The 25,671-nt window shown below is 48.9% G+C and overlaps 1 protein-coding gene and 1 long non-coding RNA gene across 2 annotated transcripts; both read right to left on the reverse strand.

The window, feature by feature from the left end:
* Window positions 1-5,454: 5,454 nt before the first annotated feature.
* On the reverse strand, window positions 5,455-23,829 carry AP2S1 (adaptor related protein complex 2 subunit sigma 1). Its single transcript, XM_082231413.1, has 5 exons — window positions 23,687-23,829; window positions 13,611-13,760; window positions 11,957-12,070; window positions 9,036-9,095; window positions 5,455-6,107 (listed from the first exon to the last, which is right to left on the reverse strand). Exons 1-5 carry the CDS (start codon window positions 23,687-23,689, stop codon window positions 6,006-6,008), a joined length of 429 nt encoding a protein of 142 aa, XP_082087539.1. The 5' UTR covers window positions 23,690-23,829; the 3' UTR covers window positions 5,455-6,005.
* Window positions 16,040-18,244, reverse strand: LOC309535936. The gene is made up of 3 exons (XR_014221446.1): window positions 17,909-18,244; window positions 17,443-17,632; window positions 16,040-16,099 (listed from the first exon to the last, which is right to left on the reverse strand). It is a non-coding gene; the product is annotated as an uncharacterized lncRNA (long non-coding RNA).
* Window positions 23,830-25,671: the final 1,842 nt, after the last annotated feature.

Consider the following 25,671-nt stretch of genomic DNA (forward strand, 5'->3'; position numbering starts at 1 on the left):
TATTTCTGGGTTAGCGGAGTGTGTAACCTGAAGCGTTTGTAACCCGAGGTACCACTGTACCTTGCTACAAGAGACCTCTGCTTTTCTTTCTGCAACACTAACACACATGCAGAAGGAATTTGTGGATTGCTTGGCATTGCGGTCCTAAGTGAGCAAGATGAGCCCATTCAGTTCACGGACGACTTTTTACAAGAGACCTTTGGCATTACCCGAAGATGACCGGCTAGATACAGAGCCGGCTCACCGAGTGTCGGTCAGCCCCTTCTTTCGAAGCTGCTGAAAAACCTGACCCACATATTGTGATCTTTCTTCTTTTGCGTTAAGAGCCAGAATGTTTCCGATCGCAACCGCCCGCCCTCTTCCCAAGACGTCACTTTTACAAAGAGTTGCATCTGCAGTTGTTTGCGGGGAAGTCACCTGAAGAGCCGGTTCTGCTGAGATTGTGACGCTGGCTTTGTTGACCGAGCACTCCAAGCGCAGGACAAAAGGTATAACCTTCAAAAAGACGCCAGACGTGGCTCTGGGAAGGTGGTGGAAGGAGCTTCCTTTCTGTCTCTCCCCCACTGCAGGGGGAGAGCAGCCCTCCAGGATCATGCCAAGACAGGCTCTTGCACCCATTGCTTGCAAATATGTTTGCAGAGGGGTAGCAGCTCCCAGAGGCCACTAGGGAGCTGGTGACTGTCCCTCAAGTGTGGCGATGATGTTTAGAATCAGCTTGGAACTTTCTTCTTCTTTACTTATTTTTTATCATTATTATTACTATTATTTTATTTTTTAATCCTTTATTATTATCATCATCATTATTTCTCTTTTCCTTTTAGTCCCCTCTTAGTTTCTTAGTTTGTTTACCTCCCTCCATTGTCCTGCTACTACTACCATCCTCTCTAAAAATTAAAATAAAATAAAAAATACCCCCCCCCCATATCAATGATATTGCTACTGGTGCCTTCCCCCCTCCCTTTTCCTTTTCCTTACTTTTCTTTTCCTTTCCTTCTTCCCCCTCACCTCCCTCTTTCTCTCCCCCCCTTTCCCCCCTCCTTCTCTTTAAAAGAACACATACACACACTCACACGTACACACACACATATAAGTAAATAAATAAATGTAGCCCTCTAGCCACACCTCATGGACTAAGGCTCTCTTTGCCAGTGGGGCTTTAGCGCACAAAAGCTCAATCTCCAATAGATGTGTTTGTCTGTGGTCCAAACCACTGAGCCTCTTGGACTTGCCGATCAGGTCAGCAGTTCGAATCCCCGTGACAGCTTGAGCTTCCATTGCTCTGTCCCAGCTCCTGCCAACCTAGCAGTTGGTAGAAAGCACGTCAATGCAAATGGATAAGTAGGTACCACTGCGGCAAGAAGGTAAGTGGCGTTTCCGTGCGCTCTGGTTTCCATCATGGTGTCCTTTTGCGCCAGAAGCGGTTTAGTTCTGCTGACCACATGACCCAGAAAGCTGTCTGTGGACAAATGCCAGCTCCCTCAGCCTGAAAGTGAGATTATGTTTGCCCCTCTCAAAAGGGCTCTATACATATTTTCATTTCTACATTAATTTTTTACTGTTGGCATTTGATATACAAATACGACTCCCAGGCATCATAATCTTGACATCTTCAGATCCCTCATCTCCTTCCCTCCCCCTTTCCTTCTTTGATTTAATCTGCTTTTCTAGTCCCTCTTACCCTCCTAACCCTAAAATCTACATACACATACCTCCCCACACACTTTCATTAGCAATCCTCCCTCCCCAGTGGTTTTTTTACCTCATACTATAACTAGAACTGGGACGTGGGTGGCGCTGTGGGTTAAACCACAGAGCCTGGGGCTTGCCGATCAGAAGGTCGGCGGTTCGAATCCCCACGACGGGGTGAGCTCCCGTTGCTCAGTCCTTGCTCCTGCCAACCTAGCAGTTCGAAAGCACGAAGTGCAAGTAGATAAATAGGTACCGCTCCGGTGGGAAGGTAAATGGCGTTTCCATGCGCTGCTCTGGTTCGCCAGAAGCGGCTTAGTCATGCTGGCCACATGACCTGGAAGCTGTACACCAGCTCCCTCGGCCAGTAAAGCGAGATGAGCATTGCAACCCCAGAGTCGGCCACGACTGCACCTAACAGTCAGGGGTCCCTTTACCTTTTTTATAATTAGAACCACCACTGCAACCAAGTACCGTATTTTTCGCTCTATAAGACGCACCAGACCACAAGACGCGCCTAGTTTTTGGAGGAGGAAAACAAGAAAAAATATATTCTGAATCTCAGAAGCCCGAACAGCAAGAGGGATCGCTGCGCAGTGAAAGCAGCAATCCCTCTTGCTGTTCTGGCTTCTGGGATAGCTGTGCAGCCTGCATTCGCTCCATAAGACGCACACATATTTCCCCTTTTTAGGAGGGAAAAAGTGAGTCTTATAGAGCAAAAAATACGGTATTTTCATCTTTCTTTGTCTCTCTCTCCCTCTTTCTTTCTTTCTTTCTTTCTTTCTTCTCCTTCCCTCCTTTTCTCTCTCCCCTTTTTACTTTAGAATCAGCTTGGAAGCCACACTTGCCTCGGCCACATTCAGAAAACCCCCACCCCCCATTCAACCACAGACCCTCACCACCTCTGCTTTCCTACTGGCACCAAGATTGTAAGGCAAGGATTCCACCCTTGGCAATACCGGCCAATGGCCTGACTTGGTGGGAGGCTCCCCATGAACCAGGTGCAAAAGCCTGCCCCCTGGTGGCCTTTGACAAAAACAACACACAGCTCCATAAACTCTGCTGAACTTTGCAATAGGTCACCAGAAGCCACACTGGGACACTTGGCTCCGATCCATGTGGGGCCGAGGGCAGACTTCTGTAGGCTTGGCTCCGGGCTCAATTCCTCATGCTCCTGTGACAGTCATATAAAGGCAAATAAGGATGCAATATACAAAATCACCTGCCCTTCGGAGAGGCAATCAAGGTCTATCTGCAGCCTCATGACCCTCCTGTTTAAATACTGCTTTCAAATAAAGATGTGCTGCTACTGGGTCGCCCTGACCTTTAGGCGGCTCTAGGGTTGCATGCAAAACCACCAAAGGTGTAACCAAACCCTTCGCATGAAGGGCGCATGGTGGAGAAGTCCTCTCTCAAGCATGCGGGAGTGTTCAGCTACTGGGATATATGCTAAACCCTGATAACTCATCACATGTGCACGTCTGAAAAAGTCTGCAGTTCCCCTCTGCTTCTGCCAAGGCGTAGACACTAGCAGAACCTCTGATGCTGCCCGTGCTGGGAAGGGGAGGCAGGGAAAAGGGGGGGGGGAGTTAAAACTTTGATTACAGATAATAATTGTCAGTGTGGTATAGTGGTTAGAGGGTCAGAGGGACCTGCGAGACCGGAGTTCATCCCTCTCCCTCTCTCTTTGGCGATCGCTCGTAGCTAAGTAAGATTGTCTTCCATAAGTGACTGTGGAGGCCAATTCTGGATCCACACGTCCTTCCACAGTGGGGACATTGGTTACCGGGCGGGAGTTGGTCATGGTGTGGATTTGCCAAGTGTGCCTTCCTCTTAGCACGTTTCGCCCTTGCATCCTGAGTTCGAGTGTCTTCAAAGCCCATGACACTTTTGGTAAAGGCTGCTCTCCAACTGGAGCACTCGCAGGTCAGTGTTTCCCAGTTGTCGGTGTTTATACAGTGGTAACTCGGGTTAAGAACTTAATTCGTTCTGGAGGTCTGTTCTTAACCTGAAACTGTTCTTAACCTGAAGCACTTTAGCTAATGGAGCCTCCTGCTGCAGCCACACCACCGGAATACGATTTGTTCTCATCCTGAAGCAAAGTTCTTTACCTGAGGTACTATTTCTGGGTTAGCGGAGTCTGTAACCTGAAGGGTCTGTAACCTGAAGTGCCTGTAACCCGAGGTACCGCTGTACCACATTTCTTTAGATTTGCCTTGAGAGAGTCTTTGAACCTCTTTTGTTGACCACCAGCATTACGCTTTCCATTTTAAAGTTCAGAAGACAGTAGTTCATATCCCCACTTTGCCCAGAAGCTCACTGGGTGATCTTGGGCCAAAGGCACTACCTCTCAGCCTAGACTACCACACAGGGCTGTTGTAGAAATTAAATGAGAGAGCACAAGATCTACCCACCTTGGAAGATTGGCAGATGCAACTAATAGACTATATGGAGATGGCGGAAATGACTGGCAGAATCCGAGACCAGGGAGAGGAGACGGTGGAGGAAGATTGGAAGAAATTTAAAATTTATTTGCAGAAATATTGTAAAATTTTTGAATGTTGAGGACATTGAAATGAATCGGAGGGGCTTTAGCAACAAAGTAAAATGTAAGATTGGATTAACAACAGATAAATTAATAGGATATGAATTTGCTGAATTAATTTCTAAAAGGGATACAAGAACGGGAGACGTGAGGAAGTCGGGAAAATAAGTTAATTGAAGATGAGAAATTAAGAAAGAGGGAATTTCTGTTTTTTGTTAATATATGTGTTCTTATCTCTTTTTTCTTCTTCTTTTGATGTGTTCAATGTTTGTATTTTTGTATTGTATTGTTTTTTGTGATTTTGTATTTTCTTTGTCTTGGTATATTTTCTTGAATGATTTTCTATAGTGAAAACTTAATAAAATATTTATAAAAATAAATAAATAAATGAGAGAGGAGCCACACACACACCCTTGATCACCTGGAAGTCAAAGGTGGGAGGTGAACACCACAAATAAATAAGTATTCTGGATGCCCAAGTAGTTTGTAAGGCTGAGGTACCCCCCACCTCGCAACGCCTGTTCTCAGTGGCTGGTCGGATGCCCATGGAAAAACCCCCAAGTAGGATTTGAGAACAAGAGCGCTCTGTCCTCCTGTGGTTCCCAGCAACTGGAAACCTGCCATTACTGTACGCGGCTTCTTATTAACCTACGACGTGTATTTGGTGCCAAGGCTTCCAAGCGCCAGGTGAAACCATCCTAAGGCTCCAGGAACGCCCTCCACAATTCAAGGAGGACACTGACAAACTGGAACGTGTCCAGAGGAGGGCAACCAAAATGGTCAAAGGCCTGGAAACGATGCCTTATGAAGAACGGCTAAGGGAGCTGGGCATGTTTAGCCTGGAGAAGAGGAGGTTAAGGGGTGATATGATAGCCATGTTCAAATATATAAAAGGATGTCACATAGAGGAGGGAGAAAGGTTGTTTTCTGCTGCTCCAGAGAAGCGGACACGGAGCAATGGATCCAAACTACAAGAAGATTCCACCTAAACATTAGGAAGAACTTCCTGACAGTAAGAGCTGTTCGACAGTGGAATTTGTTGCCAAGGAGTGTGGTGGAGTCTCCTTTTTTGGAGGTCTTTAAGCAGAGGCTTGACAACCATATGTCAGGAGTGCTCTGATGGTGTTTCCTGCTTGGCAGGGGGTTGGACTCGATGGCCCTCGTGGTCTCTTCCAACTCTATGATTCTATGATTCCTATCAAACATACACGATACTCTATTGGTGGGGGTTTAAGTGTCCCATAGATGCTTTATTTTATCGGTACATCACTTTACTGGCATTACAAACACTCATCACGCGCACTCACACACACTTATGGTCCCTCTTCTACGGCAGACACGGCACAACACGTTTTTTTCTTATGTGAATGGATGGGGAGGGGTGGGCAGCAGGCTGGTGACATGGAGGGCAGAGACAGAAGGTTGTGTTGGGATGGTAGCACAGGGAGGGTGGGATGACGGCAGCTATCTCCACTTCCCCACTCTCACCCTTTTCCAGAAAAGCAACCCAGACCCAACCCGCGGCCTCTCCGCCCCCTTCGCACGTTCGGCCCATGCAGGAGGAAGCGCGGCTAGGAATCCGAACTAGGAATGCCCATTCAAGATGCCCCCCTCGCTTCCCGCAAACCTCCAGCTACAGGTTAAGTGGCAAAAATTTGCTCCGGGCAAGTCACTGATTCAGGGGACAGGGGTGAAGAAAGATGAGCCCTGGAGGGGGGGGGTAGCGGCAGGATCTTGCCAGGGGGAGATCCGAGGCGATCTACTTCACTGCTCCTCATTCCAAGGATTGCAACATGAGGAGCTGCTTCAGAACCTTCGTCTGGCTGGTCTCTCGGATCTCACCGGCTAGGAACATCTCGTCTACCACGGTATAAACCTGCAAGAGAAAATACAGGTGTTCCTCCTCTAAGAAAGGGGGCGCTGTGGGGGAATCCACTAGAAAGAATCCAAAGCAGCGTGTGTCTGGACTTCTGGGCCACCTTTCCAAAAGGGAGCAAAGGAAGTTTTTAATGTTTGATACAGTGGCACCTCGGGTTAAGAACTTAATTCGTTCCGGAGGTCCGTTCTTAACCTGAAACTGTTCTTAACCTGAAGCACCACTTTAGCTAATGGGGCCTCCCGCTGCTGCTGCGCTGCCAAAGCACAATTTCTGTTCTCATCCTGAAGCAAAGTTCTTAACCCAAGGTACTACTTCTGGTAGTACTACTTCTGGTAACCCAAGGTACTATTTCTGGGTTAGCGGAGTCTGTAACCTGAAGCATTTGTAACCCGAGGTACCACTGTATTCTTCTCTTTTTTATATACAGTGGTACCTTGGTAGTCAAACTGCTTGGCTCTCGAAAAAATCGGTTCCCGAACACCGTAAACCCGGAAGTGAGTGTTCTGGTTTGCGAACGTTTTTCAGGAGCCGAATGTCCGGCGCAGCTTCCAATTGAGTGCAGGAAGCTCCTGCAGCCAATATGAAGCCGCACCTTGCTTTTCAAACCCTTTTGGGAGTCGAACAGACTCCCGGAACGGATTAAATTTGAGAACCAAGATACCACTGTACGTTGTAAGCTGCCCAGGGTGGCTGGGGAAACCCAGCCAGATGTGCGGGGTATAAACAATAACATTATTATTATTAAGGGGTGCAAGGCAGAGCCACCCTCTGGTAGCAAATGGCCCAAGTGCAGGACTCAACACTGCTCCGACCGGTACCGGTGAGGTACCAGCAAGGTCCAGGTTTTGCCCAGCTGGTTGTAGCTTCCTAAACGTCCGGACTGGGCCCCTCTTCATGCCTCCTGCTCCACAGCAAGGCCTTTCCTCCCCTTGGAAGCTCTTCCTTGCTCCTTGTGGTGCATGAATTCTGGGCCTCCAGCTACCAGGGAAATTTGGCCTTTTGCACGCTGGGTATGTCTCAAGTCCCACCACGGTTGGATGTCTCACTCCTAGGCCTCACCCTTCCTTGACCCCCACTCTGCTCCTCCTCCTCCCAAGGTGCCAGAAGCGAGGCCAGGAACCCAGAAGCTTCTTTCAGCGGCCGCTGAATCAGATGCAGCTTCATAAAGTGCAGCCTTAGGCAGCTGTCTAACACCACCTTGTGGGCAGGGCTGGCACCAGCAGGCCACCCTGCCCCGTTCTTTGCTGGCGCTGTGCCCTGACTGTCTCAGAAACAGCATTTTCCTCAATTACCGTATTTTTCGCTCTATAAGACGCACCAGACCACCAGACGCACCTAGTTTTTGGAGGAGGAAAACAAGAAAATAAATATTCTGAAGCCAGAACAGCAAGAGGGATTGCTGCACAGTGAAAGCAGCAATCCCTCTTGCTGTTCTGGCTTCTGGGATAGCTGTGCAGCCTGCATTCGCTCCATTAGACGCATGCACATTTCTCCTTGCTTTTTTGGAGGGAAAAAGTGAGTCTTATAGAGCAAAAAATACGGTATTTATTTTAGTTTTATTATAATAATAAAATTTTATTTATATCCCGCCCTCCCCAGCCGAAGCCGGGCTCAGAGCGGCTAACAACAATCAAAGTAACACAACATTCTAAAATCAATTCAATTTTAAATCAATTCAAAATCACATTCATGGCAACAATTGGGCTACAGTTCTGTGAGGATTACCGAAGGAGGGGGTCAGACTGTGACTTGGCCAAAGGCCTGGCAGAACAGCTCCGTCTTGCAGGCCCTGCGGAAAGTTGTCAAGTCCTGCAGGGCCCTAGTCTCTTGTGACAGAGCGTTCCACCAGATCGGGGCCACAGCCGAAAAAGCCCTGGCTCTGGTTGAGGCCAGCCTAACCTCTCTGTGGCTCGGGACCTCCAAGATGTTTTTGTTTGAAGACTGCAAGGTTCTCCATGGGACATACCAGGAGAGGCGGTCACATAGGTACGAGGGTCCTAGGCCGTAGAGGGCTTTAAAGGTTAAAACCAGTACCTTGAACCTGATCCTGTACTCCACCGGGAGCCAGTGCAGCTGGTATAGCAGCTTTAATTTAATTTAATTTAATTAAAAAGACTATGAACACATGACCCATGTAGGTGCACAGACTTAGCAAAGCACAACACCTTTAAGGATGGCAATAGTGTGTACCAAACCGGCAGTCTTCCCTTTTTATTTCAGTGGCCCTTTTCAGTCAATTCCAATCTTATGGTTAGTTTTTCATTGAATTTACTGTATTTTTCGCCCTATAGGACGCACTTTTCCCCCTCCAAAAATGAAGGGGAAATCTGGGTGCGTCCTATGGGGCGAGTGCAGGCTTTCACTGAAGCCTGGAGAGAGAGAGGGGTCGGTGCGGAAGCTATCCACAAGCCTTGGGAGCCCGCAGGAGTTCCAGCCGGGCTGCCACGGCTTGTGGAGAGCTGCCTGCATCCCGAAGCCTGGGGCGTGCTGAGCAGTTGCGCCCCGGGCTTCAGGTAGCTCTGCGCAAGCCACGGGAGCCCTCCCACAGTTTGCAGAGATCTGCCTCTATCCCAAAGCCTGGGCGCGCTGAGCAGTCATGCCCAGGCTTTGGGTAGCCCTGCGCAAGCCGTGGGAGGGCTCCCACGGCTTGCGGAGAGCAGCCAGTTCTGGGGGGGAAATAATTCCCCCCCTTTATTTCCCCCTCCCAAAAAAACTAGGTGCCCCCTATGGGCCGGTGCGCCCTATGGGGCGAAAAAAACGGTACCTCTTAAACTCACTGTGCAGTGCCTGTAATCATGCGGCATATGGATTGTCAGGCTAAATAAAATAAACGAGAGCCCCAAGGTTTTTTTTTATCCACAAGCGTGGTTTGTTTTCCTTCCTCGTTCTGCCTTATTGGAAAAGGGTCAGGGAACAAAAGCCCACCTTGTAGAAGTTGAAGACGAGGTCGAGCTCACAGACGTTGTGGAAATATTCATTCAGCACCTGGGAAGAGAGGAGGAGGAAGGTAGTCATGATTCTGGGGGGCCACAATATTTGCCTAATATTTGCACGGCCAGTCGTAGCTCAGGGGTGGAGTGCTAATTTTGCACAGTTCCGGCATGTCCAGTGAAAAGGATCAGGAAAAGACCCTTATCTCTGCCACTTTGAACAGACAATACAGTGGCACCTCGGGTTAAGTACTTAATTCGTTCTGTAGGTCCGTTCTTAACCTGAAACTGTTCTTAACCTGAAGCACCACTTTAGCTAATGGGGCCTCCTGCTACCGCCAGAGCACGATTTCTGTTCTCATCCTGAAGCAAAGTTCTTAACCCGAGGTACTATTTCTGTGTTAGAGGAGTCTGTAACCTGAAGCGTATGTAACCCAAGGTACCACTGTATTCGGTTGGAAGCCACCCAGAGTACCTGGGGAAACCCAGCCAGATGGGCAGTGTATTAATAATTAAATGATGATGATGATGATGATGTCACTATTCCAATTTTCTCCTTCAGCTGCATGTGCTTTCCAAGGGGGGAGGCAGGAAGGGAACTGCCCTTATCATCTCAGGACCAAGGAGGCAGCTAGGGGTGGGGCAACTTCCTGTCACCATCTAGCAAACAGATGCAGTTGTCTTTGAGAGGGTCTTCTCAACTCATCTTAAAAGAGTGCAGTGGGGAGACACAGGGGCCTTCCGTGGTACCCAGAAAATGGGATGCTTTGGGAGGTGTTGGCTAAGCTATGGCCTGCTTCCCCAAAAGACGATGGAGGAACTCCTTAAACTGCCGCTTGGCTCTGTTCCCTCAGACTGCAGGTACGCGCATGTCCTGGGGCAGGGGTCTGCAACCCGCGGCTCCGGAGCCGCATGTGGCTCTTTTACATCTTTGCCGCTGCTCCGGGACGGATACTAGCGAGGGGAGGAGGCGCATTGTGCGCCCCGATACTCCTCACTGTGGCGGGCGCTGTACTGGCTGTGATGTCGCATGGGGGCGGTGCGTGCGTTAGTCACGCACCGTCCCGACGTCACCTTCCCGCCCGCTGTCAGATCGTGGCTCTGGAGATATATTTGTTTTAAATGTCGCAATGGTTTTGCGGCTCCCAGTTGTTGTTTTTTCTTCGGAAACGGGTCCAAGTGGCTCTTTTTGTCTTAAAGGTTGCAGACCCCTGTCCTGGGGAAATGGCATTGCAGGATATCTCCCTGTGGTGGGGTTGCGGGGGAATATATGTATCCATAAAAGTAATATATTAAGGAGATAGCCTGTCTAGGAGAAGAGTTCCTGGCCTCATACTGCGCAGGGAGATTGGGGCAATTTTTTATTTTAATGTAAGGAAGCAAACAACTAAAGTTTCTGACATGTTTTATACGGAGAAACAAACCCATCAAAGGTTGAGTTTAAGTAAGTATAAACCAGCGGCAGTAAAGGGCCCAGATTCACACATGGTGATGCTATCAAAATAGCAGAATTTTGGGTATATTGATCTGATTGTTTTATAGAAACAAAGGATTATGTCTCTTCAGTTCTGTCTCAATCAAATCTTCCTTGATTAGGTAGCTCTTGTATTTTCAACTACAGTGGTACCCTAGTTCTCAAAACACCTTGGTTCTCAAAGAACTTGGAACCCAAACACTGCAAACCTGGAAGTAAGTGTTCCGGTTCGCGAACATTTTTCGGAAGCCAAACGTGCTCCGTTTTGAGTGTTACGCTTCCGATTTGAGTGCCACACTTCCGCTTTGAGTGAGTGTTACGCTGATGTCTGTCTGTTTTAGCTATTTGTTTTGCGTTTTTGTGGCTCTTTTTGTTTTTGTGACTGTGTGGAACCAAGTTCAGCTTCTGATTGATTGTGTGACTGCAGCACATTGTTTATTGCTTTCATTTTATGGATCAATGGTCTCGTTAGCTAGTAAAATCCATGTTAAATTGCTGTTTTAGGGGTTGTTTTTAAAAGTCTGGAATAGATTAATCCATTTTGCATTACTTTCTATGGGAAAGCGTGCCTTGGTTTTGGAACGCTTTGGTTTTGGAACGGACTTCTGGAACGATTAAGTTTGAGAACCAAAGTACCGCTGTACAGGTCCCATAATTCTTTGGGGGGGAAGCTGTGGCTGTTTAGAGTGGAATCATAGTGCTTTAATATTTGTGGTGCAAATGCAGTCCGAGAGATTGTCGTGAGCAGCAGCCCTGACAGATGACACCCAAGGGAATGTGGCCCTGATGGAAGCAAAAATTCCCGTCTCCAATCAGAGTACAGAATGGGTGTCTCCTGCACAGAATCAAAAAAGTTTGAGAACCAAGGTATAGTGGTACCTCTGGTTGCGAACGGGATCTATTCCAGAGGCCCGTTCGCAACATGAAAGGAACACAACCCGCAGCGGCACGTCTGCACACATGCGGGTTGTGATTCACCGCTTCTGTGCATGCGTGTGATGTCATTTTGTGCGTCTGCGCATGCGTGATGTCATTTTGGACGTCTGTGCATGCACGAGCGGAGAAACCTGGAACTAACCCTTTCTGGTACTTCTGGGTCGCTGCAGGACGCAACCTGAAAAAACGTAACATGAAGCAAACGTAACATGCGGTATGACTGTATGACTGTAATCTGTTTCCGTATTCCTAATTGTGTGGGGTTTAAAAAGTAAAATAAAAAAGTTTCTTACTCAAGAAGGTATGGAGGAAAGGAGCACTTGCTCACACAATCCTCCACCCAGGGTCTAAAGTGGTACCGTTCAGAAATAATTTACCACCTCATCTGCACAGGGGCGCCACTTATCAAATGCATACTGTACATATTCATGCACATGCCTGGGTGTGAAAGCACACATGCGTGGGCATTCTTAGGGCGCAGACTTAAGCCTGCAGGCACTACTCACCTCCACAAAGTTGTGAATGGCTTCTAGGTAGGCGAGGTTGTTGTCGTTCACATCCACACAAATGCAGAAATAAAGCCCTGCGTAGCGCCTGTAGATAATTTTGAAGTTGCGGAACTGGGGGGGGGGGCAGGGAGAGAGAGAGAGAAAAGGTGGTGAAAATAGCGATCACTGGATAGAAGCACAAGATAGTGTCTACTGCAGGTTAGGGTAGGACTGTGGAGGCTGGGAAGGGGAAGGGCTCCTATTGCTATCCACCTAGCATTGAAGGACTATACAAAAATGACCTCAATATGCAGAGGTTCCAACCTTTAGCTGGGATTCCCGCATTGCAGAGGGCCGGACCAGAGCCTTTGGGGTTCCTTTCAACTCTACAGTTCTATGATTCTATGGTTCTATGACCCATTAAAAAGGTCTTTATTCTCGCTTGCTGTGCAACTGCAGGTGCCAATACAAGTACAGTGGAACCTTGGTTTCGGGCATCTTGGAAGCTGAACAATTCGGAACCCGAACACCAAAAACCCAGAAGTAATTGCTTCCGTTTTCGAACGTGCCTCGGAAGTCAAACGGCTTCCGAGGCGTGTTTCTCAATTTTTTCCAATGGATTTTGCCAACCGCCCATTGATCCTTGGGTTTTCGAACGTTTTGGAAGTCAAACGGTTTTCCGGAATGGATTACGTTCAGAAACCGAGGTTCCATTGTAACAGAGTTTGGCATTCAGAGAATATGCACTTCTAAGATTACTTTAGATTATAATCACGGTGGTTTTTTAACAGCTCCGAGAGCCTTTTTAGCCAAAGAGCAGGATAAAAAATACTTCCAATAAGTAAATAGCAGTGTGTTCTTCCCCTTGTCCTTCAAATTCCTAACTGGCATAAATACAGATAGATACAGTGGTACCTCTGGTTAAGAACTTAATTTGTTCTAGAGGTCCGTACTTAACCTGAAACTGTTCTTAACCTGAAGCACCACTTTAGCTAATGGGGCCTCCTGCTGCCGCCGCACCGCCAGAGCACGATTTCTGTTCCTATCCTGAAGCAAAGTTCTTAACCCAAGGTAATATTTCTGGGTTAGCAGAGTCTGTAACCTGAAGCGTCTGTAACCTGAAGCGGATGTAACCCAAGGTACCACTGTAGAGGCTTTTGCTGGTGTTTTATGCTGTAGTGGAAGCTGCCTCCAGGACTTTGTGACCCCTGGAGAAACACATGGTACAGTAGTACCTCTAGTTGCGAACGGGATCTGTTCCGGAGCCCTGTTTGCAGCCTGAAAAGAACGCAACCCGCATCTGCGCACGCACAGGTCGCAATTCGCCGCTTCTGCGCATGACGTCATTTTGTGTGTCTGTGCATGCGCGAGTGGCAAAACCCAGAAGTAACCTGTTCCATTACTTCCGGGTCGCCGCGGGATGCAACCTGAAAACGCGCAACCTGGAGCAAATGCAACATGAGGTATGACTGTACTCAGAAACACAGAGATCAGGCAAGGGGGTGCTCACACAGCAAAGGATGGCAGGTAACCCAAGCCATGTTACAGCTAAAGGTTCCTAAGAGACTCTCTGCCCTTCAATCCCCTCCGCCAAAGCCAGTTCGGCCTGCGGAAGGCAAAAGCACGACAGCTTCATACGCAAAGGAAAGCTGCCAGCAAACAGAAGCATTACCTCGACAAAGTTGGTGTGCTTTGCGTCCCGCACAGTCACAACAGCATGAACCTCCTCAATGAGCTTCTGCTTCTCGTCATCGTCAAACTGCATGTACCACTTGGCCAGACGCGTTTTGCCAGCACGGTTCTGGATCAGAATAAAGCGAATCTGCCGAAGGGGGGAAGAAAGCAGCGTCAAAGATCCATGGGATTTAATAAGCACTCGCCAGACTACTGGGACAAATTACAGCTGAGAATAACCTTTGCTCTTGGGTATTTGTTTGTAAAGCGTGCAGGGGTAGAGAATTGCCTATGGTTACTGTCGGAGTATCCTTTCTCATCAGGACACAAGCAATGTTCGAAATTCCCCAGGCGCCAGGTGCGTTTTGCAACTGGCACAGGTTCAATTGCGACCATGTGGAGATCTCTGAATTCCAGGCTGGCAAATAATCTCCGATCTCTCAGGCCCTACTCTGACATTCTAACCACTGCACCAGACTGTCTTCCTAGAGTACTTCTGCTATGGGGCAGCTATATAAATTAGATAGGTAAATAAATATGGGAAAAGCAAAATATCACTTAGAGAAGGCTCTGAAATATTTTCCCGGAAGCTTGAATTTGTTTTATTCCGGATTCTTTTAATGTGTTGCAAACCGCTTTGAGTTTTTTTCCTTTAAAATATAAAGCGGTATAGAAATGAAATGAGGAAGATCAAACACTCTTTCAGTACGCGACAGTGGCTGCTAGAACTCTAATAGCGCAGAATTGGAAGACATCAAAAATCCCAACTATAAACGAGTGGCAATCCAAACTATTTGATTATTTAGAATTGGCAAAAATGACACAGAAAATAAGAAGTCAAAAAGACATAAAGTTTAACAAAGAATGGAAAAAAATTATGACATACATGGAAACAGAGGTAAAAAATCTAAAAATTACAGTAGGTATGACGTAACACTTGTGATGTAAAGAGTTTCTTAAGGAAAAGAAACTGCAGATAAAAAATCATATAATATATTCTGAAATTGAGATGAAGGGAAGTCAATTAGTGTTGTGTGTTATTTAGTAAATGTAACCTAATTTGTTGGTATCTTATGTTAGGAGATGTTTTTTCTTTTGTTTTCTTTATTATTATTTTTCTTTTTTTATGTATTTCTTTTTTGTGTGTATGTGTGATGTATGTTTTTTTCGTTTGTTTTAATGTCTGATGTAGTAAAACTAATTAAAATCAATAAGAAAAATTGGAAAAAAATAGAAATGAAATGAGGAACAACAACACAAAAATCACATTGCAAAAGAAAGGCACCTAGACATTTCACAGCGACCGTAACCTAGCTTTAAGGTGCTATTTGGCAATTAGCTTATTTATCTGAGTTTCTAACACTGGACATAAGCCAAGAGCTGCTGCTCACTCAGAGATAAAGGTCTGCCTACCTTGGGAACAAGCCTCTGCACCGTGAATGGCTGGGCCAAGCGTAACTAATGCACACACACATTGTGGCTTCGCCCCCCCCCCCAAAAAAAAAGGCTGAGTGGAAAGAAGCAAGGACCGAGCAGGCACTCGCACAAAGAAGCAACAGGCCTCCTCCTCAAGGCATGGATGCCTTGGGACAGTTGTCATTCATTTCCCACAATGTGGGGAAATGGTCAAAGGCCTGGAAACGATGCCTTATGAGGAACGGCTAAGGGAGCTGGGCATGTTTAGCCTGCAGAAGAGGAGGTTAAGGGGTGATATGATAGCCATGTTCAAATATATAAAAGGATGTCACATAGAGGAGGGAGAAAGGTTGTTTTCTGCTGCTCCAGAGAAGCGGACACGGAGCAATGGATCCAAACTACAAGAAAGAAGATTCCACCTAAACATTAGGAAGAACTTCCTGACAGTAAGAGCTGTTCGACAGTGGAATTTGCTGCCAAGGAGTGTGGTGGAGTCTCCTTCTTTGGAGGTCTTTAAGCAGAGGCTTGACAACCATATGTCAGGAGTGCTCTGATGGTGTTTCCTGCTTGGCAGGGGGTTGGACTCGATGGCCCTTGTGGTCTCTTCCAACTCTATGATTCTATGATTCTATTACAGAGCCTCCCAAGAATTACAGCTTATAGTTTAACGCTCACTTTAAGCTCAGCAGGCTTTATGCCCAAGCAAGCCTGTACAGCAGTGGTGTCCAAACTTTTTTCAAAGAGGGCCAGATTTGATGAAATGAAGGGCCGTGAGGGTAGACCAAAGGGCCAGCCAAGGTTTTTGACCTTTTTTTAGGATTGAGGTTATCAAAGTTTTTTTAGGATTTCCCCCCAAGAAATAAACTGACACAGGGGGCCGGATTAAACCAACCGGATTAGGCCTCCGAAACGCCTTCACATTCCCATTGAATGATCCCCTTCCTTTTTTGGGGGGGGCACTGTGTTGTCCTATTACTCAGAGGCTTGCAAAGATGCAAATCAGAGACCACACCTGAGATCACCCATTTTCCAAATTAGCCTGAGGGCCAGTCTAAGGCAGTGTTTCCCAACCTTTTTTGGGCAAAGGCACACTTGTTTCATGGAAAAAATCTCGAGGCACACCACCATGCCAGATGGGGAAAGGTCACTTTTTACTTATGTAAAAAAAAAATAAAAAAATAGTAACAGAATAGAAGGTAGAGAAGGTAGGACTCGAACCAGTGGATTCACGTTACAATAAAGATTTTGACTAAACATGGGAAAGAACTTTCTGCTGGTAAGGGCTGTTCAACAGGGGAATGGTCTCCCTCGGGAGGTTTTTCCCTTCTTGGAGGTTTTTAAGCAGAGGTGGGATGTCTGTCTGCCATGGATGCTATGGCTGAGATTCCTGCACTGCAGGGGTTGTACAGTACTGGATAGCCCTGGGGATCCCTTCCAACTCTACGATTCTATTAGGATCCCTTTTATAAAAGAGAGAACTTTAATGGCACGGCCATTATTTATTTCGGCTTCTCCCAACGGGGCCACGAAGGATCAGAAAAGCTGAAGAAGAGACCCTTCCTCAGAGGAGGCGGGAGACCACCGGACCCGCCGAGGAGGGGAATCCGGCCGCCTTTCCCTCCAGAGCTTCGCCTTTTGCCCCGGCCAAGTTGCGCCGAGGGCGCCTTGCGGGCTCTGCGTGGCTTCAGGCGGAGCCTAGGAGCCACTTCCCAGCCTGGAGGGCAGGCTGTGCGCGGACCCCGCCACTCTCGGGGCGCGATCCAGACCTGGCTGCCTTCCACGGCCAGCAGAGGTAGGCCGCCGGCTTCTAACCCGGCGGAACTGGGGCGTCCCGGGCGCAGTGCCGCGCTCCCCGCTCCTCCCGCCCCGCCCCCTTCTCCCGGGTGCCCCCTCCCTCCTTTGTTCTCCGGAGCCCCGCCTCCCCCTCTGCCCCAGCTCGCCTATTGGCTCACGCAGCCGCCACTCAGGTGGGGGCCCGCTTTGGCCCCGCTCCCCGGCCGCCGAGAGAGAGTGGGAGCGTGCGGGGCTGGGCTGGGCGGCCGGGCGTCTCCTTCCCTGCGCTGCTTCGGCCGCGTCTGCAGCCGCCGCGGGACCAGGCGGGAGGCCAGTCATGCCCAGACACTGCCAGCCGCTCGGAAGGAGCCGTCGCTCCGCCGGGCAGCGCCTGCCTGCGCGCCCCTCGCTCCCTGCGCCGAGGATGGCGGGGGCGCAGGGCGCAAGGCAGCGCCGGGGCTGCTGGGCAAGCGGCAGATGCTGATGCAGTTTGGGGAATTCCTGTCACAGGGAGCAAGGCAGAAGCGGATGACGGGGCACGTTCCCCGGGGGAGCGGGGCCGGAGGATTAGCCCGACTCGCCCGCCTCCCTCCCACGGCACACTAGGCAACGTCCGGCGGCACACTAGTCTAAGGGATAACAGCCATGCAGATTTTAACTTTTTGGAAAATCCAAACATTCACAGGGGTTCCGAGTCTTCCTCCCAACATGGGGGCGGTTTAATGCTGAAACTCAGCCTTTGCCAACCTGGTGCCCTTTGGACGCACAACAACACCCCCCCACATTTTGGCTAGGGCTGGTGGGAGGGAAACTGGGCTGTTGAAGGCTCTCCTGACCAGAACAGTGGCGTAGCGTGGGTTGTCAGCACCCGGGGCAAGGCAAGTAATTTGCGCCCCCTAACCTCACGCCTGGGCAGCCCCTAACCGCAGCGCACACCTGGCACCCCCGCCCTCCACAGTGGGCGGTGACCCAGCGGCTCGGATTAGCACAGCCAGCACTGCAGTGAGAGAGACTGAGTGAGCCAGGTAGGGGCAGAGAGCTGCGAGTGTGAGCGCCCCCCCCAGATGTTACGCCCGGTGCGGCCGGCCCCCCCCCTGCACCCCCCACGCTACGCCACTGGTTCCTGCCTCTCTTGCCAGATCTCCCAGCTGCTTCCTTCCGCTTTCCTCCCCCTGACTTCCTTTTGCTGTGTTGTGCATGGATTGTGCTTGAGGGCGTCCCTAAAGAACAGAGCAGCTATTTCTGGTCAGCCTCCATCCATGCCTCTTCATGCCGAGTGTGCTCAGGAGATAGGAAAGGGACCCACCCTGTATCGAGAAAGCCAGCCCAGCAGAATCAGCAAAGACAAACAAGGGATGGCTGGCTATCTGTTCCAGCATCGCATGATGTTGCTTTTTCAAAAAAATAAAAATAAAAAGAGGCTGAACAAGCATCCACGCCAGGGGTAGGTAGGCAACCTGGGGCTTGGGAATTCATTCATCCCCCCCCCAAAAAAAATATAGTCTGGCCCCCCACAAAGTCTGAGGGAGAGTGGACTGGCCCCCTGCTGGGAAAGTTTGCTGACCCCTGCAGAAGTGATTCCTACATCTAAAGAAGCCCAAGAAGGCTGTGGTTTGTAGCCAGTGCAAGTTCTACTCAGAGTAGACCCGCTGGAATGCATGGTGGTAATAATAATAATAATAATAATAATAATAATAATAATAATAATTTTATGTATACCCCGCCCTTCCCGGTTCAAACAGGCTCTTGCACATGAGTAGGCAAACTAAGGCCCGGGGACTGGATCTGGGCCAATCGCCTTCTCAATCCGGCCCGCAGACGGTCCGGGAATCAGCGTGTTTTTACAAGAGTAGAATGTGTCTTTTTATTTAAAATGCATCTCTGGGTTATTTGTGGGGCATGAGAATTCCTTCATTATTATTTTTCAAAATATAGTCCGGCCCCCACATGGTTGGAGGGACGGTGGACCGGCCCATGGCTGAAAATTAATAATAATAATAATAATAATAATAATAATAATAATAATAATAATTTTATTATTTATACCCCGCCCATCTGGCTGGGCCTCCCCAGCCACTCTGGGCGGCTTCCATAGAAACCAAAAATACAATAAAATATCACACGTTAAAAACTTCCCTGAACAGGGCTACCTTAAGATGTCTCCTGAATGTCAGGTAGTTGTTTATTTCCTTGACATCTGATGGGAGGGTGTTCCACAGGGCGGCCGCCACTACCGAGAAGGCCCTCTGCCTGGTTCCCTGTAGCTTTGCTTCTCGCAATGAGGGAACCGCCAGAGGCTGCTGACCCCTGATCCACACCATCCACTTTCCTCATCACAGAGGCGGCATGACAGCGGTGGCACACCTCCCGAGAGATCTGGTCCCAAGTATGACAGCACTGTCCTAATGCAGCCTACAGGAGATACAGAGCTCTGTCACCTCCCAAAGGATGCTGCCTGGGCATAAAAGCTTTCAGGGAATGAGCAAGCTACAGGGAAACACAGGGCACTGCAAGTCTGGCGCTACAAGAATCTTTGTGCTCCAGCCCAAAGTGCAGGCACGCATGGGTCTCACACTCCTGAGCTTCTGTCTCCCACAGCATGGGTCACTTCTGACACCAGGTGGCATCCTGCGATCTCCAGCAGGGGCCAATGTGGTCCATCAAGGCACTGTGAGGGACGCGGGTGGCGCTGTGGGTTAAACCACAGAGCCTAGGACTTGCCAATCGGAAGGTCGGCGGTTCGAATCCCCGTGACAGGGTGAGCTCCCGTTGCTCGGTCCCTGCTCCTGCCAACCTAGCAGTTCAAAAGCATGTCAAAGTGCAAGTAGATAAATAGGTACTGGTCCAGCAGGAAGGCAAATGGCGTTTCCGTGCACTGCTCTGGTTCACCAGAAGCGGCTTAGTCACGCTGGCCACATGACCCAGAAGCTGTACGCCGGCTCCCTCGGCCAATAAAGCGAGATGAGCGCCGCAACCCCAGAGTCGGTCACGACTGTACCTAATGGTCAGGGGTCCCTTTACCTTAAAAGGTATAGGATCCCTGGATGGTTAAGTCCAGTCAAAGGTGACTATGGGGTTGCGGTGCTCATCTCACATTCAGGACGAGGGAGCTGGCATTTGTCCGCAGACAGCTTTCCGGGTCATGTGGCCAGCAGGACTAAACCGCTTCTGGCACAAAGGAACACCGTGATGGAAACCAGAGCGCACGGAGATGCCGTTAACGTTCCCGCCGCAGCAGTACCTACTTATCTACTTGTACTGGTGTGCTTTCGAACTGCTAGGTTGGCAGAAGCTGGGACAGAGCAACAGGAGCTCACTCCGTCGCAGGGATTCGAACCTCTGTCCTTCTGACTGGCAAGCCCAAGAGGCTCAGTGGTTTAGATCACAGTGCCACCCGCGTCCTGGCTGTAACATCCCCTTGCACTGTGAAACACCATGCCTGAATTGAAGCTTCCGCTCCTTCGATATGCAGACGTCAGCGAATATTCTGTAAGCAGAAACACCCATGGAAAAGACTCTGCTTGGCTGCTTGCGTTTCTTTGCATTAAAAAAAATAAAACGCAGACACCCAAATTAACAGATAGTGCCCCTTGTTATCCAACGAGCTTGTGTAGTGGATACGCCTTTCCACGGAAAAGCCACAAGGGAAATGAGAGTTGCACAACTAACAGACAGATCCTTCCCTTTAGAATTTCTCCTCCCGCAAGAATTGACTAGAGAGGAAATGCCACAGATCCGCAAGCATATGAACATGTTATCTCTCTCCAGAATTCTCAATGACAGATGCTTCCAAAGATTACTGTGTTCAGGCCCGAGCATAGGTTTTTTTAAAAATAAATAAATTATAAAATCAGATCTTAATGCACATATTTATGAGTGATATTCAAGATCTGAACCAGAAAAAGCAGGCTATGATTTGCATGTTATTCTAGTATCAAGAAACCAAAAAGAAATCTACTTTGAAGCTACACCACAAGCTATTAAGAAATGTAAAGATTCCAGGTAACTCAAGCAAGCAAGCCAAGCCACAGAAAGAGTCCAGTCTCCTCCCCACTCAAATGAAGTGGACCACTTCCAAAAAGGATCTTCACAATATCCAGCTCAAATAACTTGACAAGGAACTCTTTATGTGAATACAAGTTGTAACAAACTCTAATGAACTCAAGAATCGGTGTGTGTTTGCAATATTTCGTTAATAAATCACAACCACTCTTTTCACAAATCAAAAGGTTTTGATGGCTTATATCAGGCAGCACAACTTACTTTTCTAAAAAGTTTGTTTTTAATTTGAGTGCAGATGGGAAGCAAGATAACAGAATGCCTTTTCTAAAATGGTTTTCGCCAAGATAAAACAAGTATATTTTTACCTGCAGAAATATAATCTTATTCATAGGCAAATGTAGAACAGTTTAATCCTCTTACAACTAAGATTCCTTGATTTATGTGATCGACCAACCACAAAAGAACAGACTCCCTCTGGAGACTGTGAAGTCTCCTTTCATGGAGGTTTTAAAGCAGAGGTTGGATGGCCATCTGCCATGGATGCTTTAGTTGAGGTTCCTCAAAATGCAGGGGGTTGGACCCCTCCAACTCTAAAACTCTATGATTCTATTAAAGGCACACCATAATATTGAACCCATTGTGTCTGCAATGCACTACACCAGGGGGTCAGCCTGGTTTGAATCCCCGCGACGGAGTGAGCTCCTGTTGATCTGTCCCAGCTTCTGCCAACATAGCAGTTCAAAAGCACGTCAGTACAAGTAGATAAATAGGTATTGCTGTGGCGGGAAGGTAAACATCCTTCTAGTCATGTAAAAACACCAGGCAGGCCCCACAAATAACCCAGAGATGCATTTTAAATAAAAGGACACATTCTACTCATGTAAAAACACGCTGATTCCCGGACAGTCTGCAGGCGATTGGGCCGGATCTGGCCCCTGGGCCTTAGTTTGCCAACCCATGCACCACACTCAAGTCACTGGATTACAAACCATAATATGTTGCAGTGGAAATATTGGCACTTCCGGATAATTCCACTTGCTGGGTTTCCTAGAGAGCACTTGGTGATCAGGGGAAAAGGGAATAGGAAGGAGAAAAGATGCAGCTTCCATGAGCATGGACTGCTCTCTGCCCTGAACAACAACAACAACCTCCTCTGCATGTGCCAGTCAAATGGGGCACTACCACCATCTCCTGGCTACTTTCCAACTATGGGCAGCACTTGCACATCCTTCCTCCCAACAGAAAATCCCACTAAGTCCATGCATGGTCTCCAAGTTGCGCATCAAGAGGAGGATTCCGGTTGATTGTTATTTATTTTGCAAATTTATAAACTGCTTTGCAGCCCCCAAGGAAAAAGTAAAGCACATGTTCTAGAAACAATGAAAACAATATAAATGATACAGAACGATAAAGCCAGAGATGTACAGTTAATATTTCATAAATGCCTGGATCAAGCACAGGGAAAGCCTACTTAAAGCTTTACTGTTATCCCACCAAATCCTTGCTTCCGACAGTGGAGGCAGCACATAGCAACCATTCAAAGTCTTCTCCTCCACAAATACTCTCTCTCCCCAACCCACATACCCCTTGCACACTTTGGGCAAAAGATCATAGAAAGCTGCCTTATACCAAGTCAGAAGAACCTGTGCCCTGTCTTGCTCATGTACTGCCCACTCCAGCCTTTCCTCAACCTTTGGTCCCCAGATGCTGCTGGACTACAGCTCCCATCATCCCTAACCATGGCACCCTATCAGTGGACGATGGGAGTTGTAATCCAACGACGAGAACAACAGCCTGGCAAAATAAAAATAAAAACCCTTCCAGTAGCACCTTAGAGACCAACTAAGCTTGTTATTGGTATGAGCTTTCGTGTGCATGTGAAGAAGTGTGCATGCACACGAAAGCTCATACCAATGACAAACTTAGTTGGTCTCTAAGGAAGGTCTGCTACTGGAAGGATTTTGCTACTGGAAGGATTTTATTATTATTATTTTGTTTCGACTACGGCAGACCAACACGGCTACCTACCTGTAATGGCCTGGCAGTAGTCCTCTGGGATTTCAGGCAAGGAGCCTCTCCCAGTCCTACCTGGTATTGAACCGGCGACCTTCTGCTTCCCTGGCAGGTGCTCTAACCACTGCGCTATGGCAAGGTTGGCGCGGCACGCCAGGTGATTTAAAGCTCTGGACGCGGGTGGCGCTGTGGGTTAAACCACTGAGCCTAGGACTTGCCGATCAGATCGGCGGTTCGAATCCCCGCGACGGGGTGAGCTCCCGTTGCTCAGTCCCTGCTCCTGCCAACCTAGCAGTGTGAAAGCACTTCAAAGTTCAAGTAGATAAATAGGTACCACTCCGGCGGGAAGGTAAATGGCATTTCCGTGCACTGCTCTGGTTCGCCAGAAGCGGCTTGGTCATGCTGGCCACATAACCCGGAAACTGTACGCCAGCTCCCTTGGCCAATAAAGCGAGATGAGCGCCGCAACCCCAGAGTCGGCCACGACTGGACCTAATGGTCAGGGGTCCCTTTACCTTTACCCTTTATGCCAATGGCCTTAGCAAGGTTGGCTTCAGGATGCGGCCACAGAGCCCTGCTGCTCATTCTGCTTGCCATGGGCTTATGACCCTGAGAGTAGCATGGACACAACACCAGAGGCCTACCTTGCCCCATACGTTAGGGATTTAACAGCGCTGACTTGAAGCATTGCAGCAGATGCTAACATTGAAAACGGGCATAATTGGAATTATCATTATTTCTCCCACCAGCAACCCCTTTCCCTCCCCACACCCTGGACCCCTGGATTTGAGGGCCCCCATTATTGACCCTGCCTCCCCTCCCCCTCCGGCTGAGCCCCATATTTCAAGCCCTTCCCCACCCCATTCTTACCATGGCGACCCCCTGCCCTAAATCCTCTTTCCACGCAGAGCTCGGGGCAGCTGCTCCTACACCCCTCCCCGGACCCTCCCTTCCCACCGGATATCCGGTGAGGCGCGCGCCCCGGGCCCCCCCCTCGGGCAGTCGGGAGTTGTAGTCTTAAGAACGGCTGCAGGAGGAGGAGGAACGACATCGAGAAGGCTAAAACCCGCCCCGCCAGGGCTATGCGCTCGCTTTGCATGCCGGGAGTTGTAGTTCCTCCGACTTAATGGGAGTACGGAATGGTCCCCAGAATCAAGAAGGGTAAGGCTGCCTCCAGCAGGGGGAGCCCGAGCTACGCGGCGCTCGCGCCAAGCCCGGGGACTTGTCGGGAGGAGCGAAGCCCAGCGCTTCGTAGGGCAGGCCCCGCCAGGCCGTTACTTGAGCCCCCGGCTTTGGCAAGGCCTGGTAGGCCCTGAGCCGGGCTGGGGCAAAGGGGGCGCCGCAGAAGGGGGCGCCCTCGCCTCAGGGCAGGGTATTGGAAATGGGGGTTGTTGGAAATGGGTGTCCTTCAAGAGGCGCATAAAATAAATTGTTGTTGTTTAGTCGTGTCCGACTCTTCGTGACCCCATGGACCAGAGCACGCCCGGCACTCCTGTCCTCCACTGCCTCCCATAGTTTGGTCAAACTCATGCTGGTAGCTTCAAGAACACCATCCAACCATCTCATTCTCTGTCGTCCCCTTCTCCTTGCGCCCTCCATCTTTCCCAACATCAGGGTCTTTCCCAGGGAGTCTTCTCTTCTCATGAGGTGGCCAAAGGACTAGAGCCTCAGCTTCAGGATCTGTCCTTCCAGGGAGCACTCAGGGCTGATTTCCTTCAGAATGGAGAGGTTTGATCTTCTTGCAGTCCATGGGACTCTCAAGAGTCTCCTCCAGCACCAGAATTCAAAAGCATCCATTCTTCGGCGATCAGCCTTCGTGATGGTCCAGCTCTCATTCCATGCATCACTACTGGGAAAACCATGGCTTTAACTATACGGACCTTTGTTGGCAAGGTGATGTCTCTGCTTTTTAAAATGCTGTCAAGGTTTGTCATTGCTTTTCTCCCAAGAAGCAGGCGTCTTTTAATTTTGTGGCTGCTGTCACCATCTGCAGTGATCATGGAGCCCAAGAAGGTAAAATCTCTCACTGCCTCCATTTCTTCCCCTTCTATTTGCCAGGAGGTGATGGGTCCAGTGGCCATGATCTTTGTTTTTTTGATGTTGAGCTTCAGACCATATTTTGCGCTCTCCTCTTTCTCCCTCATTAAAAGGTTATTTAATTCCTCCTCACTTTCTGCCATCAAGGTTGTGTCATCTGCATATCTGAGGTTGTTGATATTTCTTCCGGCAATCTTAATTCTGTCTTGGGATTCATCCAGCCCAGCCTTTCACATGATGAATTCTGCATATAAGTTAAATAAGCAGATAAAATAAATAAAACGCCCCAATTTGCGTGGGAAATGTACCTTCTCTCCTCCACTCCACTGTGAAGCAGGGGCAGGCAGAAGGTGGACCAGGATCCCATAGCTGTCAAGTGTCCCTTATTTGAACAGACAGCCCCTTATTCCAGCGCCATGTCCCGCTGCTGTCCCTTATTGATGGATGTCCCTTAAATGATGTCCCTTAAATTTCAAAGGAAGCAGCTCCTCTCCCTCCCTCCCTGCCGGCCAGGGAGGAGGGAGGCTCCAACTGTGTTGCTTGGCTGTGTTGCTCACCCAATAAGAAATCTAAGAACGACTAGGGGGTGGAGCTTGCATGCCTTGTATGTGGCTAGTTAATGCAAGCTGAGGAAGTTTTTGAATGCTGGACGCCATTTTGTTGCATGTGCTGATGCAAACTTTGCAGTGCAAGGCCAGGCCGGGGAGCCATCTTAAGTTGAGGCTGCATAGGCCTTGTGGTGCATGTGATTCAGATTCTATTCAGTTGAACCTCTGGTTACAAAGTTGGTTGGACAGTGTTCTCGAAGCGACCAGCAT

The sequence above is a fragment of the Podarcis vaucheri genome, assembly GCF_965113315.1.
Source record: "Podarcis vaucheri genome assembly, chromosome: 7".
In the NCBI taxonomy this organism is placed as follows: Eukaryota; Metazoa; Chordata; class Lepidosauria; order Squamata; family Lacertidae; genus Podarcis; species Podarcis vaucheri.